This window comes from Ipomoea nil, unplaced genomic scaffold, assembly GCF_001879475.1.
Source record: "Ipomoea nil cultivar Tokyo-kokei standard unplaced genomic scaffold, Asagao_1.1 scaffold0480, whole genome shotgun sequence".
In the NCBI taxonomy this organism is placed as follows: Eukaryota; Viridiplantae; Streptophyta; class Magnoliopsida; order Solanales; family Convolvulaceae; genus Ipomoea; species Ipomoea nil.
The window spans coordinates 830556-853690 of NW_017616908.1; the positions used below are offsets into that span (position 1 = coordinate 830556).

At 35.0% G+C, this 23135-nt stretch overlaps 1 protein-coding gene and 1 long non-coding RNA gene across 3 annotated transcripts; both read left to right on the plus strand.

Annotated features, from left to right (window-relative positions):
* Window positions 1–3129: 3129 nt before the first annotated feature.
* Window positions 3130–10442, plus strand: LOC109173342 (protein SRG1-like). Its single transcript, XM_019322581.1, has 5 exons — window positions 3130–3154; window positions 8691–8965; window positions 9378–9625; window positions 9717–10041; window positions 10129–10442. Exons 2-5 carry the CDS (start codon window positions 8729–8731, stop codon window positions 10408–10410), a joined length of 1092 nt encoding a protein of 363 aa, XP_019178126.1. The 5' UTR covers window positions 3130–3154; window positions 8691–8728; the 3' UTR covers window positions 10411–10442.
* Window positions 10443–14641: 4199 nt separating this feature from the next.
* Window positions 14642–17583, plus strand: LOC109173377. Of its 2 annotated transcripts, none has more exons than XR_002052883.1 (5): window positions 14642–14838; window positions 15540–15850; window positions 16993–17068; window positions 17187–17302; window positions 17438–17583. It is a non-coding gene; the product is annotated as an uncharacterized LOC109173377 (long non-coding RNA). The 2 variants fall into 2 exon arrangements; XR_002052884.1 differs by lacking the exon at window positions 14642–14838 and adding an exon at window positions 14968–15355.
* The last annotated feature ends 5552 nt before the right edge of the window (window positions 17584–23135 follow it).

Below are 23135 nucleotides of genomic sequence, written 5' to 3' on the forward strand. Positions count from 1 at the left end.
GATGGTTGGATTGTGGTTATTTTTGGTTTCTGATTATTATTGGATTCATAATTCATATTATTGGGATTCTTATCTATATCTTATTACTCACATCAATTCAGCGGATTATCTATGCATTATAAATATTTGAGTGTGATACAGCTTGGAATACAGTTGTCTGTTGGGATGATTATCAGTGGATGAAGCTACAATCCATATGACATGGTAATTTCTCAAAATAATTCTAACCCATAGGTTTACATGTCAAGCAAGTATACTAAGGGCCACCTATTAATAAAATTGTTTGAAAGTGAATTTATTTTGGCCCTAAGTATACATGCATTAGTTTTTGCCAATTAAATTGTCAAAGGGGGAGATTGTAAGTGTACAAATGATACACGTAAAAAATCCTTGATATAAATTGGCTAATTTAATTGTTAAAGGGTTAGAATTATTTAATGTGAAATACTTTATGTTATACGCTTGGACCATCTCATATTTATGCTGCTCCACAGGTTTGAAATATTGAGCTATTATTATTTAACATGGAATTAATTATTATGGTCATAGTATATTTCAAGTGAGCAGCGCCTGGAGCAAAATGCACGATTATATGGTTTATTATGGCACTCAATGGGTTTATGGAATCAAAGCTATAATTAAGGAGTTTATTATTTTTGAGTGGCTTTGGTAATTCTCAAGTGAGTGGATGGCTACTTCAAATCAAATGTGTGTGGTTGTGGTTTATCGAAATGAAAGGGATGCTAATATTAAGGATCAAGGTGATGGGTTAAAACAGCTATAAAGGAAGCCTCTCCAAAGAGGAAAGTTGTCATTTTTGTGAACTGCTATATTGAGTGAAATCTACACAAGTGCTATTTAAATTAATCAGCTAAATTATATTATTATTATTGTAGTTCAATTCTGGTCTGCACAGACAGTACCTGGTACAGCTGAAGCTTCGCTTGAAGAGTGCTATGGCATGGACGATTCAGTCTTGAATAGGTGCTAGGAAGGGTTGTAGTGGTAAAGGCTGAGGGACATTTGTACTTACCTCTTGTAATACTCCTTGGTGAACATCTATAGTGGATTGGGCAGACGTGAGTTGTCCCGCTGACGTAGGAGAAGTGCTCTGAACTGCGTGATCAATCTCTGAGTACTTGTTTTATTTTTTTGCTTTTATATTTTGTTATTTATGTTCATTAAATAACGTAATTAATTGATAATGGAATATCTCTTCTAAAAACAAGTAGAACATTAAAGGTGTAATTAAATTCAAGATTTACGGCACATTTTTTAAAAATGAGACAAATGCGGAGGATTAGCCCGCATGTAATAACATGAAATGGAGAATGCATTGCTACGTGGGGAGATGTGCGGCATGTAGTAGAGTACTTTGCACATGAAGTAAAGAAAATGTCTTTACAGATGAATTTTAGCCACAAAATTATTATGCATGTCTTAATAGTTGGAGGTCAGTGGGTTTACGTTTATTGACACATATTAAATGTTGAACGTGGATTATGTGCTTACATTAGGTACTAATCCGATGTCAATGTATCCAATGACATGTATCAGATTGTTGGCAAAGAAATCTTGCATGATTTTGTCGTGCCACTTTGTACCGCGTGACGACTCTAGTGGCTTTATATATATGCACGTGGGATCAAATTATTGAAGTTCAAATTAATATTGATTTTGGATAATGCCTAACAAAAGAATAGGTCCTTTTTAAAATAAATAAATAAATAAATAAAATTGAAAAAAAAAAAAAAAAAAAAAACACTACGCGGCTATATATGCCTCCAGCTATTCTTATATAGCCGCGTAGTTAGAATTTATAGTATACCAAATGTCCAAATCTGTATATTGGAATGATAAGGACACTATTTGGTAGTATAGCTTATCAGTTAATTTTGACTAGTTTAACCATTATTGTCTATTTAATTTGGTCAAATAGTTTCTTTTTTGTTTTTTTTAATGCTACTGACTCTATTACATCGCAATACCTCCACTGGACTCGAACTCATGACCTCCCATTCTCACAAGGGAGAGGTCACTACATGCCATCTGAGAACATGTTGCTTGACAAATAGTTAATATAAGTGTTTGATTAATCAAGTTTTTTTATAATAACTTATTGTTCTAAAACACTAAAATTCAAAAAGATACTCAAAACAACTTTTTCCATCAGCTTTTTGAGAAAATAAATTATATTCTCCAAAACACCCAAATATTATTATAGGTTAAAATAACATAATACACTCATACTATTAAATTAAAGGTCATTTAAATGTAATTAGATACTAGCTAACAACTAATTACCAAACATCTTTCTATAACCTACTAATGCCATCATCTAATCAAACTTACAAATTTAATCCGCTACTAACGATCAATTATGTCAATCAGCTATCAGCTATTTACCAAACACCCTAATATCTTTTCGAACTGTGACATAGTACGTAGTTTATGCTAAACTTGAGTTGCGCATCATATCATGGATAGAAGTATATCAGCAAAACTTGGAGGATCTATGCTAGTACCTATCTTTAAAGAATTTGCAAAAACAACGCTTTTCTAAAGCTGTTGTCCACGCTGAATCTATTTTTAAAATATTAAATTTCAGTTCAAGATAATACACTAAACACCATATATTAAAGACAACCATTTTTTAAAATCCATATATGATAGTTGAAATTATGTTTATTTATAATATCATATTCCGCGCTTAAAGACAACACATCAAAGACAACGGATTAATTAAAACCGTTATCTTAGAAAATAAATCTATTATGATTTCAAAAATAAATTTTTTTTAAAGTCGTTAAAGTATTATCTCTTTATAAAATAACGAATTTTGTTTAAAGACATAAAGGGTATGGTGTCACAATCATTCACATCTACTCAACACAAAATTGTAAAGTAATACTGAAGTTGACTCCATTCTTGAGTTAATTTTGTGCTGTATTTAATTAGAGTTTTTATTTGAGCGCTGTCACAATCATATCATTCACTTTACTAGTCCGAGGTCGATGTATCCAATGATTTGTATCTAATTGTTGGCAAAGGAATTTCGCATGATTTTGTTGTGCCACTTTGTACCGCGTGAAGTTCAAATTAATATTGTAAGACTATCCATTATATATATTTTGGAACTGCAACAGAGTAAGTAGTTTCCACTAAACTAGAGTACGTTGGGCATCACATCATGGATAGAAGTATATTAGCAAAACTTGGAGGATCTAGGCTAGTACCTACTATTACCATACAGCGTAATTTCATTGAAATGCTTGTATGATTTAGGGGGGGAGACAAGCAATAAAACAGCACGATCCTCATCTTCAATTATGACATCAATATTCTCCAAGTCCAATAAAATAGAATTAAATTCATCCAAGTGAGACTTAATAGAAGTACCTTCTGTTGGGAAAAATCCCACCTCGTGTGACAAACGAAAATCACAGGACAGACAGGAGCGCAAATATGAGATGGTGCAAAATAGCCAAAATAAAAAACAAACACAAGGGACACAAGATTTACGTGAAAAATCTCAAAATCACGGGAAAAAACCACGGACCACCACCAACACAATATTCCACTATAACAAATCTTGGGTACAAAATTGCTGGCTACCACTCGAGCCAAACACCCTAAAAATCATCAAATACAACAACTCTAGGCCAAATACATTCTATCACGTTCACATGACTAAAAGGGATACCAACTCGTACTCAAAATATTCAACCACTACGAACAAGGTGAAAAGAGTACAAATATTATGAGCTTACCCAAAACGATGCCTGGAACAAACAACTGACCTCTACAAAATATTTGATGAAGAAAGTAGCCCAAAGATCTTCGGCAAACCTCACGACAAATCCATCAAACGTGCGACAAAACCCGCCGAACACGCCGCCGCCGTGCCACCAAAGAAGCTAGGCAAACCCACGAAAAAGTAGCACAAAACGAAGAAGAAACAGATGTTGCTCCTTCAACTGCTGCATACGGCCATGAAAAGATAAAGAAAGAAAACTGATTTTTTCTTTCTTTTTGGCCTACTGCTTCTGCCGAAAAATACAAATGGAATATGTGTAGTATGTAGAAGTGTCTGGTGTAGTGGTGGGGAAACAATGAATTTTCCCCCCTTTTATAGATGCAGGCAGCCACATTGGGAAATGAAGAAAGCTAATTAATTCCTCAACTTCCTCCCATAAACCTTAAGAAATCTCCTCCCATAAACCTTAAGAAACCTCTTCCCATAATCCTTAGGAAATCTCCTCCCATAAACCTTAGGAAACCACTTTCCAAGTTCCCTTTAGGAAATCTCTTCCCAAGTTCATCCCAAGCAAACTTCTGCCCAACAACTTCATCCCAACATCCACTCTTTAACTTCTAACCAATAATCCATTCTCCAAACAATTTGTCAGCAAACTTTTCATCAAGCTAACAAATATTGCAGTGGAATAGGCTTGGTCCAAAATGTGCTATTTACCACATAGGAGGGAAGCTCAATCCCAACAAATCTCCCCCTCCCGTCTATGTGGAGGATATAGCCATCCCGGCGATACAGCAACAAACCTCAAGTGACCTAACTTCCATTGGTCCATACACATCAGAATGTATCAACTCTGATGCATACTCCTTTGTTCCCACATTCACTGAACCACCAGAAATAGAGCTTTGCAAAGAGTACAAGTTAGAAGACTTGTTACCTCGTGCAACAACCAGTGAGCCTTTAGCAATTTTACATTGTCCATCGCCAAAGAAACAGCAGAAACCATCATCATCAAGATTTCCAGTAGAAATAAGATTCAGTCTGATACCTGGTGCATGCTTTACATTTTTAAGTACTAGCTTTGTGTCATTGCTGGTCTCAAGACAAACTGTACCGGTACCAATCACCTTCACCTGACCATCATCACCCATTCTTAGCTCTCCAAAATCTCCTGGAGTATATGAAGCAAAGAATTCCTTCCTTGGTGTAACATGGTAGGCTGCACCTGAATCCACAATCCAAGTTGTCTCACGGCAAGCAACATTGATGTCATTCTCATCGCAGGCGGCAAGTAATTATCCTCCAACCATTGCAACTTGGTTCCCAGTGACATCATCATCATCTTGCTCCTTGTCTCTTTTCAACTTGAAGCAATATTTCTTGATATGTCCTTTCATGCCACAATAGTGACATTTAACATCTCTACCGGCCTTCTGACCCTTTTGCTTGTTTTTCTCCGTATCTTCTGTAACCAAAATCTCTGACTAAGAAGTGGATGTGTCTTGAGATCTTCTTCTTGCTTCTTCATTCAAGATACCATTCTTGACATACTCCATGGTCACAACGCCGTTGGGAGCAGAATTGGTCAAAGAAACCCGAAATGTTTCCAAAGAATCAGGTAGAGTGTTAAGAAACCAGAGACCAAGTACCTCATCCTCAAATGTGATGCCCATGCTTGACAACTGATGAAGAACACCCTGAAAATCATTAACATGATCATTGATCAACGTACCTTCCCTGTATCTTAGATTCATCAACTGCTACAACAAAAACAGCTTTTTATTGCCTGTCTTGGAAGCATACAGGGTCTCAAGCTTATCCCACAGGCTCCTGGCATTCGTCACATTAATAACATGGTTCAGAACATTGTCTTCGACCCATTGTCGAATATAACCACAAACTTGTTGGTTATCAAATTCCCACTCCTCGTCTGACATATTTGCTGGCTTTGCACTTGCAAACACAGGTAGATGCAATTTCTTCACAAACAGGAGATCCTTCATCTTGGCCTTCCAAATGTAAAAGTTTTTACCATTCAAGCGCACCATATTAATCGTAATTGCCTCCATGTCAAATGTACCCAATCAACAACCAGGGCTCTGATACCACTTTGTTGGGAAAAATCCCACCTCCTGTGACAAACGAAAATCACAGGACAGACAGGAGCGCAAATACGAGATGGTGCAAAATAGCCAAAATAAATAACAAACACAAGGGACACAAGATTTACGTGCAAAACCCCAAAACCACGGGGAAAAACCACAGACCACCACCAACACAATATTCCACTATAACAAATCTTGGGTACAAAATTGTTGGCTACCACTCGAGCCAAACACCCTAAAAATCATCAAATACAACAACTCTAGGCCAAATACATTCTATCACGTTCACAGGCCTAAAATGGATATCAACTCGTACTCAAAATATTCAACCACCACGAACAAGGTGAAAAGAATACAAATATTACGAGCTTACCCAAAATGATGCTTGGAACAAACAACTGACCTCTACAAAATATTTGATGAAGAAAGTACCCCAAAGATCTTCGGCAAACCTCACGACAAATCCATCAAACGTGCGACAAAACCCGCCGAACATGCTGCCGCTGTGCCACCAAAGAAGCTAGGCAAACCCACGAAAAAGTAGCACAAAAAAGAAGAAGAAATAGATGTTGCTCCTTCAACTGTTGCATATGTCCATAAAAGGAGAAAGAAAGAAAACTGAATTTTTCTTTCTTTTTGGCCTACTGCTTCTGTCGAAAAATACAAATGGAATATGTGTAGTATGTAGAACTGTCTGGTGTAGTGGTGAGGAAACAATGAATTTTCCCTCCTTTTATAGATGCAGGCAGCCACCTTCGGAAATGAAGAAAGCTAATTAATTCCTCAACTTCCTCCAATAAACCTTAGGAAATCTCCTCCCATAAACCTTAGGAAACCTCTTCCCATGCATAATCCTTAGGAAATCTCCTCCCATAAACCTTAGGAAACCTCTTCTCAAGTTCCCTTAGGAAATCTCTTCCCAAGTTCATCCCAAGCAAACTTCTGCCCAACAACTTCATCCCAACATCCACTCTTTAACTTCTAACCAATAACCCATTCTCCAAACAATTTGTCAGCAAACTTTTCATCAAGCTAACAAATATTGCAGAGGAATAGACTTGGTCCAAAATGAGTTATTTATCACATAGGAGGGAAGCTCACTCCCAACACCTTCCATCATACGGATTGTGTATAGACGCTCCTTCTGGCGCTGCGTATTCGCCAGAGATTTGGCCATGTAAAGCGTATCCAGCTTGGATCATAATAGGAAAAATATAATAATGACAAAATAAGGAATGAATGGGAATATATATATATATATATATATATATATATATATATATATATATATATATATACTCTACGCAGGAGAAAAAATAAGAAAGCAATGACTTCAATTGATTATATTGATGATGCAATTAATTTCAAAGCTAAGCTAGATATTTATACAATAAAAAATGAGACAAATGCGGAGGATTAGCCCGCATGTAATAGCATGAAATGGAGAATGCATTGCTACGTGAGGAGACGTGCGGCAGATAGTAGAGTACTTTGCACATGAGGTAAAGAAAATGTCTTTATAGATGAATTTTAGCCACAAAATTATTATGCATGTCTTAATAGTTGGAGGTTAGTGGATTTACTTTTATTGTTACGTATTAAATGTTCAACGTGGATTATGTGCTTATATTAGGTACCAGTCCGATGTCAATGTATCCAATGACATGTATCAGATTTTTGGCAAAGAAATCTTGCATGATTTTGCTGTGCCACTTTGTACCGCGTGACGACTCTAGTGGCTTTATATAATGCACGTGGGATCAAAGTATTGAAGTTCAAATTAATATTGATTTTGGATAATGTCTAACAAAAGAATAGGTCCTTAAAAAAAAAAAAACAAAAAAAAAACAAAAAAAACAAAAAAAAAAACAAACAACGCGGCTATATATGCATCCAGCTATTCTTATATAGCCGCCAAGTTAGAATTTATAGTATACCAAATGTCCAAATATGTATATTGGAATGATAAGGACACTAATATAGCTTATCAGTTAACTTTGACTAGTTTAATTATTATTATCTACTAAGACTATGTGGTCTAATGGTACTCGGGTTGAATTTTAATTTGTAAGGTTGTGAGTTCGAGGTTTAGTATAGCCGATAGTACATTGTAATGGACCCTGTAGCATTCAAAAAAAAAAACACTATTGTCTATTTGAGTTGGTCAAATAATTTTTTATTTTTTAATGCTACTACCCCTATAATTTTTTATTTTTTAATGCTACTACCCCTATTAGATTGCAATGCCTCCACTGGGGCTCAATATCATGACTTCCCACATGGAAGAGGTCACTACATGCCATCTAAGCACAATGTGCTTGACAAATAGTTAATATAAGTCTTTTATTAATCAAATTTTTTATAATAACTTATTGTTCCAAAACACTAAAATAAATCTATTATGATCTCAAAAATAATAATTTTTTAAAGTTGTTAAAGTATTGTATCTTTATAAAATAACGAATTTTGTTTAAAGACATAAAGGGTATGGTGTCACAATCATTCACATCTACTCAACACAAAATTGTAAAGTAATACTGAAGTTGACTCCATTCTTGAGTTAATTTTGTGATGTATTTAATTAGAGTTTTTATGTGAGCGCTGTCACAATCATATCATTCACTTTACTAGTCCGAGGTCGATGTATCCAACGATTTGTATCTGATTGTTGGCAAAGGAATTTCGCATGATTTTGTTGTGCATGCCACTTTGTACCGCGTGACTCTCGTGGGAGTCGTGGCTTTATATATATGCCACTTTGTACCGCGTGAAGTTCAAATTAATATTGTAAGCCTATCCATTATATATATATTGGAACTGCTAGAGAGTAAGTAGTTTCCACTAAACTTGAGTTGGGCATCATATCATGGATAGAAGTATATTAGCAAACCTTGGAGGATCTATGCTAGTACCTAGCGTTAAAGAATTGGCCAAAGAATCGCCGGAAACCATTCCTCCACGATACCTTCGTCATGACCTGGACCCTCCGGCAGCGGCGCAGAAAGAAATTCCGGTGATCAACATGGCAAACTTGCTCCAAGGAGAATGTGATGATGAGCTGAAGAAGCTGGATTTTGCATGCAAAGAATGGGGATTTTTTCAGGTATACCAACCACCTATTAACTAATTAAGCCACTTTAATATTTTGTAACTCTTTTCTATGGAAAATGTTAAGTGGACTCTCATTCTATATTCTCACACTCAAAATTCTGATTTGAATACTTTTATTGAGACTCACATGAAAAAAATAACTTATTAATGCAGAGAGTAAAAATTGTTGAAGAATTGGAAATACATGTAGTAGAACTCTATGGGTGGGATGGAGGAGGGGGGCAACTGCCCCCATTTCCCGCCCTCTGGTTCCGTCCCTATGTGTAGATTGGTTTCCAAGTAACCATGTTTGCTTGTACTAATCTGTTGTTTTCTGTTCCTTAATTTCTCCAGTTTTTAGAAAATTGAAAAAGATTTTCAATTCGTAACCAGGACCTAAATATTTGTGTTACTATACGTTGCAGCTAATAAACCATGGAGTGAGTTCTTCACTGATTGAAAAAGTGAAAACTGATACAAAAGATTTCCTCAATCTCCCAATGGAAGAGAAGAAGAAGTTTTGGCAAGAGGCAGGGGATCTTCAAGGCTTCGGACAAGCTTTTGTGCATTCTGATGAGCAAAAACTTGACTGGTGTGACATGTTTTATATCATCACTTCCCCAACTTACTTGAGGAAACCAAATCTATTCCCAAATATCCCTTTGCCATTCAGGTCTGATCTTGTGACTGTGTTTTCTGATCCCCCCTTAGCTTTTCAGAGTGTTTTATTAAGCTAGAAATAATTGTGAGTTAAATGCATGCAGAGAAACAATGGAAATGTATGCAGAGGAACTGAGAAATCTGGCCCTAACAATCATTGATTACTTAGCAAGAGCTCTGGGGATTAATCAGGAACATGTACGAGGATTGTTCGAGGAAGGGATGCAGTCTATGAGGATGAATCAATATCCGCGTTGTCCCCAACCCGACAAAGTCATAGGACTTTATCCTCACTCAGATGCTGTCGGGCTTACAATCCTTCTCCAACTCAATGAAATGGAAGGCCTCCAGATCAAGAAAGAAGGCATGTGGATTCCTGTTAAACCCATCCATGGCGCCTTCGTCATCAACATCGGGGATATTCTAGAGGTTATTCACGAATTCGATCAAATATTATTTTCAGGACTGGAAATCAATGAAAGATTATTTAGTTTTCTTTGGTTTATTTATTTGCAGATACTGACAAATGGAATTTACAAAAGTGTTGAGCATCGAGCAGTAGTAAACTCGGAAAAGGAAAGGCTTTCGGTTGGGACATTTCTGAGCCCCAGACTTGAGGCAGAATTGGGTCCTGTTCCAAGTTTGATCAACCCTCAAAATCCAGCCAAGTTCAGGAACGTGGGAGTTGCAGATTATTACAGAGGATTCTATAGTCGAAAGCTGGATAGTAAGTCTTATATAGATGTTATGAGGATCCAAATAGAAGAATGTCCTCAAGCTGTTAGTGGAGCGTGTTAGAATAAAATATGTGGTCCAGATTCTTCAGACTATTTCACTTTTCAACTTCCACGTATGCATGCTAATCTCATGATTTCCTAATTCCTATAATTTTGTATTTACCTCTCATCCTCCTATGTAATATATTTGTTATTTCCTATATTTTGTATAAATAGGGCCTTGTAATAGTTTTTAAAATCATCCATCTTATTCCAATCTTCTATGTAATAATTTTACATTTATATCCATTAGATTACACTAATCTCTCATTTTGTCTTTTTCTTCCTTTATTTAATTTAATTTCTCTTTTATTTTATATAATTGAAAAATTGATATTTCTTCTTTTCCCCCAAAACCTTTTGTCACTTTTATATTCTCCCATGTTATTTTAACTTCTTTATAATTATCAATTTCAGTTATTCGCTTCCGTAGTGCTTGTTAATTATCCTAACAAGTGATATCAGAATGATTTAACTGAGAATTACTTTCAAAGATGTCGACTGTCACCAAGTTCAATGAAAAAATTAGCTTTTCTATCTGGAGGGTTCAGACTTCATATGGAAGCCATTCTAACTCAAAATGGTTTGAAGAAAGCACTAGACGAGATAGTTGGTTCCATCCAAAGGTTCAATTCTTGGTAAGTCTGACATAGTATCTAGATTTGGGGCACTTAGCTTAATTGGGAGTATGATGGTAGTAACTTAGGCTCCGTTTGGAAAGCTAGAAAATGACTTCTAAAAAATGTTTTCTGGAAAATGAGTCATTTTCCTGAAAATATTTTCCTTTATGGTATTTGGCTACCCAATGTAAAACTGTCTTTGTGCGTTTGGTTCATTTTTCAGAAAATGAGCAGGAAAATGAAAAGAATTGAATACTTCAAAATTTTAATTGTTTGATATTTTTGATAAAATCCTTCCGTGAATAGCACTCATAAGCCTTGTGGATAATTTTGAATTATATGTATATATATATATATTTTGGTTCCTGTGAGGTCAGGTCTTCCCGTGTGGTCAGTACGGCATACATCATTAGGTATGCATAGATACACCATACAGTGTTCGAAAATACACCAGAATGAAATGTCAAAAAATACACTACACAAACAAAAAAAAAATACACCACACGTAATGGTGTATTTACGAACACCGTGTGGTGCATTTATGCATACCTAATGGTGTATGCCGCACTGACCGCACGGGAAAACCTGACCTCACATGAACCTGACCCTATATATATATATATATATATAGATGTGTATTCAAATGAGGACAAGTATATTATAGAGGACTATGAGGACAAATGTAGTGTGTGCCATTAACCGGTAAGTCGTGTGCATGATCGAATGTAGTCGTGTGCCACAGTTTGTATGACGCGTAAAAAAAAAGTTATTTTCCTTCAAAACATACTTATTTTCTTTTGACTAAGACATCATTTTCCATCAGGCCCGGCCCTGGGCAAGTGCAGGCTGGGCCCTTGCCCAGGGCCCACCTCTAGTTAGGGGCCTATAGGCCATAGCTATACAGTATAATATATATATATATATATATATATATATATATATATATATATATATATATATATACACACACACATATATGTTATAAAAAAAAAATTATTGTTTTGCCGTTACGTTGCTGAGTACCGACTTTACGATTCAGTCGAAGAATATGAGGAGACTGGAGTGGAGACGCAAACTCTGTCACACCCACCGTCCACCCCAAGCGTCGCCAGGCCTTCTCAAGTCTCAACGGTAAAAATGGAGACATCAAATCCATCAATAAAAGCTCAGAAGTTAGAATTTAGAATCCACTTCAATCTATCTGCAAATCCACTTAGAAACTGCAATCTTTCTGCAAATTCAATTACACTCACCGGCGAATCAATTTCACTCATCGTGACACCGCCTCACCGGCCCTATCTGGTATTACCATTTACCAATTACAAAGGTATTTTTTGATTTCTAGTTTTACTGCCCTAAGTGCTTAGTATGCAATGAATTGGAAATTTAGAATTTGTTTATTGTTTACTGTAATTAGAATTAGGATTTAGGATTGTTGGTATTTTGTTTATTGTAATAGGTTTATTGTTTACTGCAATCAATTAGGATTTTTTTTTTTTATTTCAATTAGGAGTTGTTTATTTTGTACTGCAATTAGAATTAGGATTTTGTTTATTGTTTACTGCAATCAATTAGGATTTTTTTTAAATTTCAATTAGGATTTGTTTATTGTTTGCTGTAAATAGAATTAGGATTGTTGGTATTTTGTTTAATGTAATTAGATTTGTTTATTGTTTACTACAGTCAATTAGGATTTTTTGATTTCAATTAGAATTTGTTTATTGTTTACTGCAATCTGCAAAAATTCTAATTCAATTCTTGGTGTTTTATTTTACCGTTTATTGTAATTAGAATTAGAATTACTGTAACAAAAAATTAAATTTCAAATGTGTTTAGTAGTTACCTAATAGAATTAGAATTACTTAAGTATAAGACTTGTAATTGACATATTATATAATATCTTTAGCACTTTGCCTAATATAGACAAATTTAAGTTGTTGCAGGAGGAGAAAGTACTGCATTCTCACCAACCCTGATTTAAGAAGCACAAGAAACTACTGCCTACTGCCTACCGCCTATTTGTAAAATGTTGAAATTTTTTAAATTTATTTCAATTTAGTTGACAATGGTATTTTTTTTTACTGAGTTAATACCATCTAAGGTCCTTCGAGTATAGCGATTTTTTCACGTTTAGTCATAAACTTTCAAATTGACCACCTGTGGTCCTTCGACTTTCAAATTTAACCATTTGTGGTCCAAGTTAACCACTCATGGTCCTTCAACTATTAAATTTTAACCAACCATGGTCCTTCCAATAGGACCACGACTGGTTAAATTTCGAAACTTGAAGGACCATGGGTGGTTAACTTTGACCACGGATGGTTAAATTTGAAAGTTGAAGGACCACATAGGGTCAATTTGACAGTTTAGGACTACACGTGGCAAAACCACTATACTCGGAGGACCTTAGATGGTATTAACTCTTTTTTTTACTTGTATATAACATTTAAAATTTACTTATAAAAGTTTAGGGCAGTAAAACTATAGGCCCTTTTTTCTCACTTGCCCTGGGCCTATAAAACTATAGGACCGGCCCTGTTTTCCATTATCCTTATTTTCGCCCCTCTTGCCAAACACTAAAATCTCGGAAAACATTTTCCGGAAGTCATATTACGAGTTTCCAAACGCACCCTTAGTTTGAATCACTCATAAATTGTTAAAGATATCAACTACTAACAAAAAGTAAATGATGGTTGACGTTTGGAATGGAAGCAGAACAAAGTTGTGCCGTGTTATACACTGCCTTAAGAGTGATTTCCAGTGATGATGCAATAAATTAGAACTTGTATGTATGTAATTTGTGTATGCTGAGACTGTAAAGACGGGATGAAAGAATAAAGATAAGCTGTGAGGGAAGATGTTGTTAGCACTTTGGATGATTTATGAAGCAAAACGAGACTGCTATTCATACTTAGCTAGCAACGTACAAAACCTCCATACAATATTATCCACTCACAATCACGATACTACACCCACCACATGACATGAAACAATGGTCACCACATGTAATTGTTAAGTAACGGACACCACATATCCTAATCAGACGCACACTGCGGAAAATTATGGAATTTTGGACAATCAGAAAGTGATCTTAAATCAAGTTGAAAGCAAAAAGTGATCGGAACAGGGCTTTATACTTGATTTAAGATCACTTTCAGGTAGTCGAAAATTCCATAATTTCCAGCAGTGACAATACGTGGCTAAGGAAGCTTAAGTTGGGACCATCAACATGAATTAACAACATTTTGACAGTCCAAACCTTTCACTTAGCATTTTATACCAAAGTTAGATTTAGGGTGTGTTTGGTTCAATGAGTTAGACACAAGGAATGAGAATTCAATCCATAAATTACGTTATTTGGTTGATAAATTTTTAAAACACAGGTATAAGATTTTATTACTATTACAAAACTCATTACCTAATTTAAATCAGGTATCCCTCATTTTATCGTTGTTCCCAAAATTAAAGGTTGAATCCTCAACCCCGACTCCCTCCCACACTGCCGCTGGTGAGACTCGATCCCGGGTCATTGTTCTCAAACTTCGCCCCTGTGACCAATTGAGCTGCCCACCCAAGTTCCACTACAAGAAAAATAACTTCCATCTTCTCCAACTAATGGCTTCCATCGTCAATGTCGCGCCCTCCTTCGCCAGTTTTTCGCCACCCCGTTCTCCATTGGAGCAGAGGAAGGTCACCGGTCACCCTCCATGGCCGTCGGTCTTCGCACAGCAGGGAAAGGTTGCCGGTCACGCTCCGTTGACGTCACTCTTCGCACAAGGTCGCCATTGGTCGCTGCTACTGAAATCTCCGGTCTCCATCGCAAGTGAAAGGTACGTACAAATATATTATTGAAACCCTTGTGTGGTATCTTCTTGATAATTTGATCTTTTAGCCGTTTAGGCAAATGGCAACCTCCAAATCCAGGAATCAGGTAATTTCGATCTCCCCCTCTTTTGATTCCATGTTGTTTTACCATTCTGGTGTTTCACCTAAAATTGTTTGCTGATCTGTGGGTACTGTTCTTCTATTCTATTATGGTCCTTCCATTGTCATTCATTGCAAAATTGTACATTGCAGTACTGAGTGGACTTCTTAACTCCCTTATCCCTTGTTCTCATTTACTCTTTCCAAAGACTATCTTTTACTCTATTTTTCCCTTTCACTGGGGGGAAAAGATATAGAAATGTGGAAACTGAACTTTTTATGCAGTTCTCTTTCTCTTATTTTGAGTAGACCCTATAAGGAAAGTCAAAGACATGAGCCATACAGGGATCATTGAGTACTGTAATAAGGAATTTTGGACAGTGCCAAGTTTGAATGATTGGCCCTTAGCTTCAGTGATTGCAGGTTGCAATTATGATATCCCAATCAGGAAACTATTTGCTTTGTTCTCAATGCATCTTAAAGTTGCTCTTAGTCTGTAATCTTGAAAAATGATGCTAGTGCCTTAAGCACTGGATTAATTTTCAATGGAAGCTTGATAAATAAATGAACACTGCTTGTTCTAAGACGCGATTTTTGTTGATGACAGGCTAGTGGGTTGAGTGGTGGTTGTTGTGGGGTGAGCACATATGCTGATTCGAGTCCTAACAACGTGAAATTGCTCGTGGGGATAGCAAACGAAATACTGAAACAGAAAAATGTAGAATCTATTCTTTTCGGTGGCAAGAGGGTTGGAGAGCAAAGCAATTCCGAGAAACTCGACTAGTTTGCTACAAAACTTGTGCAAGAGCATTAGAGGAGGAGTTGCCGTATAGCTCCCACTGTTGCGTTCAAGCAAGCTTCCTTGAAGGCTTCCCAAACAACGCTCAAATAATCAAAAACTAAAGATATAAAAAGAAAGTAAGCTACACCCACTCCTCTTTACTTTACGGTAGCATTTGTTTTCTTTACCAGTGACCAAAGCATGCTGATATCAACTAGATCCCATTATGTTACAAACTGGAACAAAATCATTCTCTTCAAGTATGTAATGCAATGTTAGATACACATCTCTAATTTCATAAATTCTGATGCATTTTGGGGGCAGCATTATTCTCGTAGAACCAAGAACAAGCAGGATGAGGCAACAATAGGAAAGTTGGGGTAGAAAGGAAGCCCCTAGGAAAGAATTGGAAAGTTGAGGTTATTTAGAAAGATACTTATTTCAGTTTTTGGAAACCTATTTCCTTATTTTATAGATACTTTCGTTATTTAGTAAGTTGGAATATTTTAGCATATTACTTAGCTAGTCAGCTTATTTAGTTTATTTCCTATTTTATGAGTTGTATTTTACCCTATAAAAAGGGGAACCAATTCTAATAAAAAGGAAGCAGAATTTTTATCCCAGCAAAGGGAATTAGGGAGTTCTGGGGCCTCAAGAAAACCCAGATCAGTTCTATGCTATTTTCTATCTTATTTTCCTGCCTGTGACGATCAGTTCATAACAAATTCCTAATTCCATTGATCCCTAAATTCTAATTTCATTTTGCCTTAAATTATTGCATTTATGATTTCTTGATTTATATAAAATTTTCTAGTACTGCAAAGCTTGATATGTGTTCTCTTTGCTTTACTCATGCATTTACAGAGTATGCTTGTAAAGAATGTTTGTAATCTAAAGAAGCATGAAGTTGATTGAATTCTCAAAATTGATATTGTATAACAAGGATATATAGATTGGAGGTAAGGATGATGTGTCACATGTGGCTTTTTGTTCTACAACTTGTAATCATTTTGCTTTTTTTGCTGATAGTGTGTTTGGAAATTACACTTGTTCCTTTAACATAAATTGTTGGATTATATGAGAAAAACATAAATTGTTTAAGCATATGCTATTGTGTTTTGGACTATGCATTTTGCTGCAATGTGAATCTATGCCAAGTCATCCAAGTAGAAAATATTTTTGAGAAGTCAATAACTTATTAAATTATTATACCTGAAAAATAAGTTCACATACTGATATTTACTTTTATTTGTTACTTGGTGTTTTTTCTATTTTGCAGCTAACTATTGTGCTAAAGAAAGAGGACATGGACCAAAGAAGAGCCAATGCAATGAGTACTGACTGCTATGCTGGAGGTTTGGTTAAGATGAAATTTAATTTGTTTAAAAATCGCTTTATAAATGCATGAGAAAAATGTTTATCTTACCAATTAATACTTTGCTTTAGTTTATCTTATGTTTACGCCATATGCAGAAACATGATATTTGCAGAAACATATCATATGCAAAAACATGTGCTTTATGAACTAGATGCTGATATTGACCACAAGGAGGAATATAACCATGAGTGGCGTGGGAATATGTAGAGAGGTGTTTTCATTTACATCAAACTGATGCTTATAAATGTATTTCTATCTGATTGCTTGCACTAAGGTTAATTCTCTTCTCAAATATTTTGCAAATTAATTTCAAGTGACTTTTTCTATTCTCTTATCTTGTGGTCAGGTTGGCATGCATATCAGAAAGTGGGAGATCAAATTTAGTTGGCTAGATGATGTAAAATAATTCATGTTGAATCACTAATTCACTGACTTTTATGTTTCAGAATTGTCTATATCTATTAATTTCTTTTTGTATAGGATTTAAAATAAAAAAAATAGTTTCTTTGCCTTTGGTCTTTACAAAGTTGTATGAAACATTTCATTTTTGTAATGAGATGAAGCCTTTTAATATATTGATCGAGTTTACTTTGATAGCATTATGGTAAAAATTTTAATTTTTACCCACACAATATCTATAGTTACAACATAATATCTATGATAAAAAAAATGTATTATAAAAATTAATATTTATTGAGCAACAACAATATATACAAATTAAAATTAAAACAAAATAATTTTTGACACTAGAATATAACATTTAGTGACAGGCAAAATCTATAATGAGAGAAAATTTTGTTAGTAAATAGCAATATTAATGACGAGATTCTCTATCATTAAAAGAATAGATGAGAGGAAATTATGTTAGTGAATAGTTGTATTAATGACGGGATTCTTCGTAACAAAAAGAACATTTTAGTGACGGTAAATATAATATCACTATATGTTCACTAATGACAGTATCATATACCGTCATTAATTTTTTTTAACCGCGGAAGATATAACGACGGGTGGCGACGGTAAATTTCCCGTCATTAAAACTGTTTTATGATGGTTTTTGATTCTTTAGTAAGGGTTTTACTTCTCATTAATGACCAATTTCTTGTAGTGTTCCCTCCTCATTTTATCGCCTCCTCATTTCGTCGCCTCCCACTTCATCCACTTCCTCACGCCTCCCACTTCTATCTACTTCCTCACTAGTGTTCTAAAAGCCTATCAACCAAACAATACCAATCACTTTGATACCCTTTCTTTAGAGCTAAACCTGTCAACTAAACACACCCTTGTATGCATAGAATGAGGCTTTTTTGAGGTATACCAACCACTTTCCGACAAGAAATTAACATAAAAATTAACTGTTAGATATGTCTATAGTCTAACAATTGTGTGAATAAACTTAAATACGAGGAACTTGACCTCGTAACAGCAGAAACAGAATCAGTATTGATCTCCAACCATAGTTGATATCCTCTCGTAGTATGTTGCCTCTTGCCCTTTTGAATGGTAGACCTGCAGAGTTATGTTAGCCGTTTTGGCTCATACTTGACTTAAAACCCTAGATAGTGTATTGATATTTTCTTAGCAGCATGAGTACTGTAAACTGAATGTGCTATATAATGTATATCCTATATCCCATCAATGTAGGCTCTATATTAGGCATTGAGCTAGTTTGGTTAGCTAAAAACTTCAAGTTATTCAGTCCAACCAAACTGCTTAGTAAGCCTAGTCAACTTGCACCACTTAATTTAATGTCCTAATATATAACATCAGGGACGGAGCCAAAAAATTAATTGAGTGGGGGCGAAGTTTAAATTGCGATAGAAATGTCAATTACAAAATATTAAACTGGCATAATAAGGTTAAAATACAAAATACTTTATAAATTACAATAGAATATTTTTAATGCGTTTCGCCCCCACTGAAAAAAATTTCTAGGTCCGCCACTGCTCACTTGGTGCAAGTACTGGCACAACCGGCCTTCATCAAAGAACAAAACATACTCATGAATCATAGCGACATGTCCTCTATTTAACAGAGTAGTATCTTCTATGCATCACATGCATTTTGATTCTCCAATTTTAATTTTTACTCACACAATAACTATCGTTACAGCATAAGATCTATGATAAAAAAATGTATTATAAAAATTAATATTTATTGAGCAACAACAATATATACAAATTAAAATTAAAAAAAAAAATTGACAATAAAATATAACATTTAGTGACAGACAAAATCTATAATGAGAAAAAATTTTGTTAGTAAATAGCAATATTAATGACGGGATTCTCTATCATTAAAGTAGGTGCACTTGTATGTATATATATATATATATATATATATATATATATATATATATATATATATATATATATATATTTTATATATATTATTTATATATATATATATATATATATATATATATATATATATATATATATATATATATATATATATATACAATATAAATATACATATATATATATATATATATATATATACATATACAATATATATATATATATATATATATATATATATATAGAGGCGGGTTCAGGTGCGGCAGTGTTTTACGGTGCGGTTATTTCTTACGGTGCGGCAACACCAATAGTTCACCAAATATGCACCATCAACGTTAGGAAATACACCACACAAAACAGAGTAAACAGAGCCCTACATCACCAAACACACACCATTAGGTGTGAGTAAAAACACCATACACTGTTCGGAAATACACCATTGGGGGTGGTGAGTTATATGGTGTGTTTTTTTGAGTATGTGGTGTATTTTGTGATGTTTTATTACATTTCATTGGGGTGTGTTTTTATTATACTGTTGGTGTATATTGTTAACACTGTTGGTGTATTCTGGAATTTGACCGCACCGCCGCACCGTAAGACCCCGCCGCATATGAGCGCTCTTCTATATATATATATATATATATATATATATATATATATATATATATATATATATATATATATATATATATTGAAGTGATCAACTACTTGAGGGATTTATTGACAAAAAGAGTGTTCAAATCACACAACAAATTGAAGTGAGAAACTATCTCGCAATGTCCTTGGTAGGCAATCAGCAGTTAGCTCTTCAATATTAGTATATATTTAATATTTTATGCCCTAATTTTTATTTGCTCTCCATTATGTCCCGTATTTGATTTCAACCATACCTATACAATTATTTTATTGAAAATTATAATCAATCTTGACTATATTATCTTGCATTTGTAAACTTAGAATTGCCTATTTAAATACGCAAATTTAACATTCAATTATCTGTGCATGAACAATTTCAATATAATCTTGCCTTGATATACTTTAAAGTACTTATTAAAAAAAAACATTGGGCATTATACCAATCGCGCAATGCGCGTAAAAAACTAGTACTATATATAAAAATAAAATCGTGAAATTTTAACTTTCCGCCCAATTCCTAAAAAATCTCTCTTCCTAATAAAATATATTGATTTCTACTTTCCCATTCGTATAATAATTCTGCGTTTAAATTATATTCTAATATTATAAAATAGTGTAATACAATCTATACTATATATAAAAACAAAATCCTGAAATTTTAACTTCCCGCCCAATTCCTAATAAATCTCTCTTCCTAATAAAATATATTGATTTCTACAATAATTCTGGGTTAAAATTTTATTGTAATATTATAAAATTGTGTAATACTATTCCTATTCTAATCTATATCTATTTTATATATCAGTATTGCAATAATCGTGTCGTTGGTCGCGGCGAGGAAAGCTGGAATCGGCCTCCTCAGCGGCCGCCTCGCCGGCTGAACCGGCCTTTAATTTTATTTTTTATTTTGAAGTTGTAAAGTGTCAAAAGTTTGGCAAGGCATAACTTTTGACTCCGTTGTCCGTTTTGGACAAATGTTTTTTTGAAATCGCGTATTTTTTCGAGATCTATCCACCGCAAACTGCCGTAGGCGGTTTGGCCCACCAATTTCAAAAAAAAAAAAAATTTATTAAAGAGTTTCTAAGAAAAAACTATGAGAACCTTATGTTTTATTAATGAATTTTTAAAATTTTTAATTAAACAATTGTCCCGTGCATTATTTAATAATCTTTCTTTATATTTGGTCAAATTATTTAATTATGGTAAATTTGGGAATAATTAATGATGGTAATAGAAATCCTAGAAGAATATAGAATTGAACAATATTTAATTATTGTTATATTATTATTGTGACTCACGGAATACAAGAGTTAATGACATTTTTGGTCCTAGACTTATTAGGGCATTGACACTTTTCATCCTCCATAATAAAAATTGCCACTTAGTAGCCACTGTTATTGATCGTTGGACAATTTTGATCCTCCGTCAATGACGTCGTTTGTTGACCGTGAATTAGAAAGGTTTTTCTGTCTTTTTATGTTCTAATCCTTGTATTTCTCCATCCATTGGTCACTGCTACATCCATTTCTTCAAACTGAGGTTATCCGCTTCAGTCCTTTCTAACATTAAGAAACCATCTTCACCCAACTAACAATCACGAATTTTACATTTGACATCAATCTCAAGATAATGGAAACAAGTGCAGTTGGAATAGAAAGGGCGTTAGTCCATGCCCGTGGAAATTTTGTCGAGCATACAACATAACTAGCAAAGTCAGGAATATCACACAACCCCTCCCTTAACCTTTCTGCATCAACTATAATAGGTATGCCCCTACTCTTTGTCTCCTGCACTACAATCAAAGCAGTCTCATGCAGCCTTCCATCTAAGTAGACAATATTTACTCCAAGCGCTGAAGGCAATTTTGATTTGGGTATGTAGACCCTCAGATATCATGGGTGGATATCCTGGAATGAAAATGCACGTGCGAGGTTTTTTTTTTTTTTTTGGTTGTCAACAATGACATATGTGAATGGTGAGTTTCCTCCTTTGGACTTCACCATAAAAGATGTATCAACACCATCCCTTTCAAGCTCATCAAGTATTCTTTCGCCATGCGAGTCATCAGCAACCTTAGATATGATCCTTGGATTAAGACCAAGACGAATTTTATCATCCGGGTTTTATCAAAGCATTGCCAGTGTTACCACCTCCTTGAACCTCAAAGCTGGTGCTCCGAATTTTATCATCCGGGTTGGGGAATGAAGCTACAGCAGCCAGGAAGTCAACACCGGCCATTCCAACACCTCAGACAATGCGATTTTTGGGGAGCGGCGGATTCCACATTTTCAACTTGAAACTTCAATGAATTTCAGGGAGAATAACAGAGTTTTTGAGGTTGTCCACCAAGTAGTTGTGGTCAAAGAGAGAGAGAGAGATGGGAAGGATATTTGTGGTCAATATGGAAGGGAGGACTTATAGGTGCAAATTCTAGAACACGCCATCTGCCACTACAACTGCTATTTACCATAGGAGGGTTCGCCGACCTGCTGCCCTCTCTGCTTCGCCGGAACCAAAAACCACCGGTGAAGGCCCCAACCTCGCCGGGTCTGTTGCTGCACCGCCAGATCTGCCTTACTGGTCCGTCGCCAGAAGGAGTTACTGCCTCGTATGCTCGACGCCGTACCCACAACTCGCCGGAGAAGAACCTCGCCGCTACTCACTACCGACGGTTACTACTTAGCCGCCAAGTCTCGCCATCTCGCCTCACAGGAGTCACAACAACGCTGGTCTAAACAAGATTAGAATAATAAGACATAAAAAGAAAGAAAAGCCCTTCTAATTCACGGTCAACAAATGGCTTCATTGACGGAGGATCAAAACTGTCCAACGACCAATAACAGTGTCTACTGAGTGGCAATTTATATTATGAAGGATGAAAAGTGTCAATGCCTCAATAAGTCTAGGACCAAAATTGGCATTAACTCCGGAATACAATACAAGAATATTTAATTATGGTTATATTATTATTGTGCCTCACGACCATTATATACTAACACTACTTGAAAAGAAACTAATAATAATAATAATAATAATAATAATAATAATAATAATAATAATAATAATAATAATAATAATAATAATAATAATAATAATAATAATAATAAT

Coding starts and splice junctions, on each gene's coding strand:
- LOC109173342 (XM_019322581.1), top strand. CDS start 8,729: ATGGATAGAAGTATATTAGCAAACCTTGGAGGATCTATGCTAGTACCT. Junction 9,626..9,716: donor AATATCCCTTTGCCATTCAG/GTCTGATCTTGT, acceptor AAATGCATGCAG/AGAAACAATGGAAATGTATG. Junction 10,042..10,128: donor ACATCGGGGATATTCTAGAG/GTTATTCACGAA, acceptor ATTTATTTGCAG/ATACTGACAAATGGAATTTA.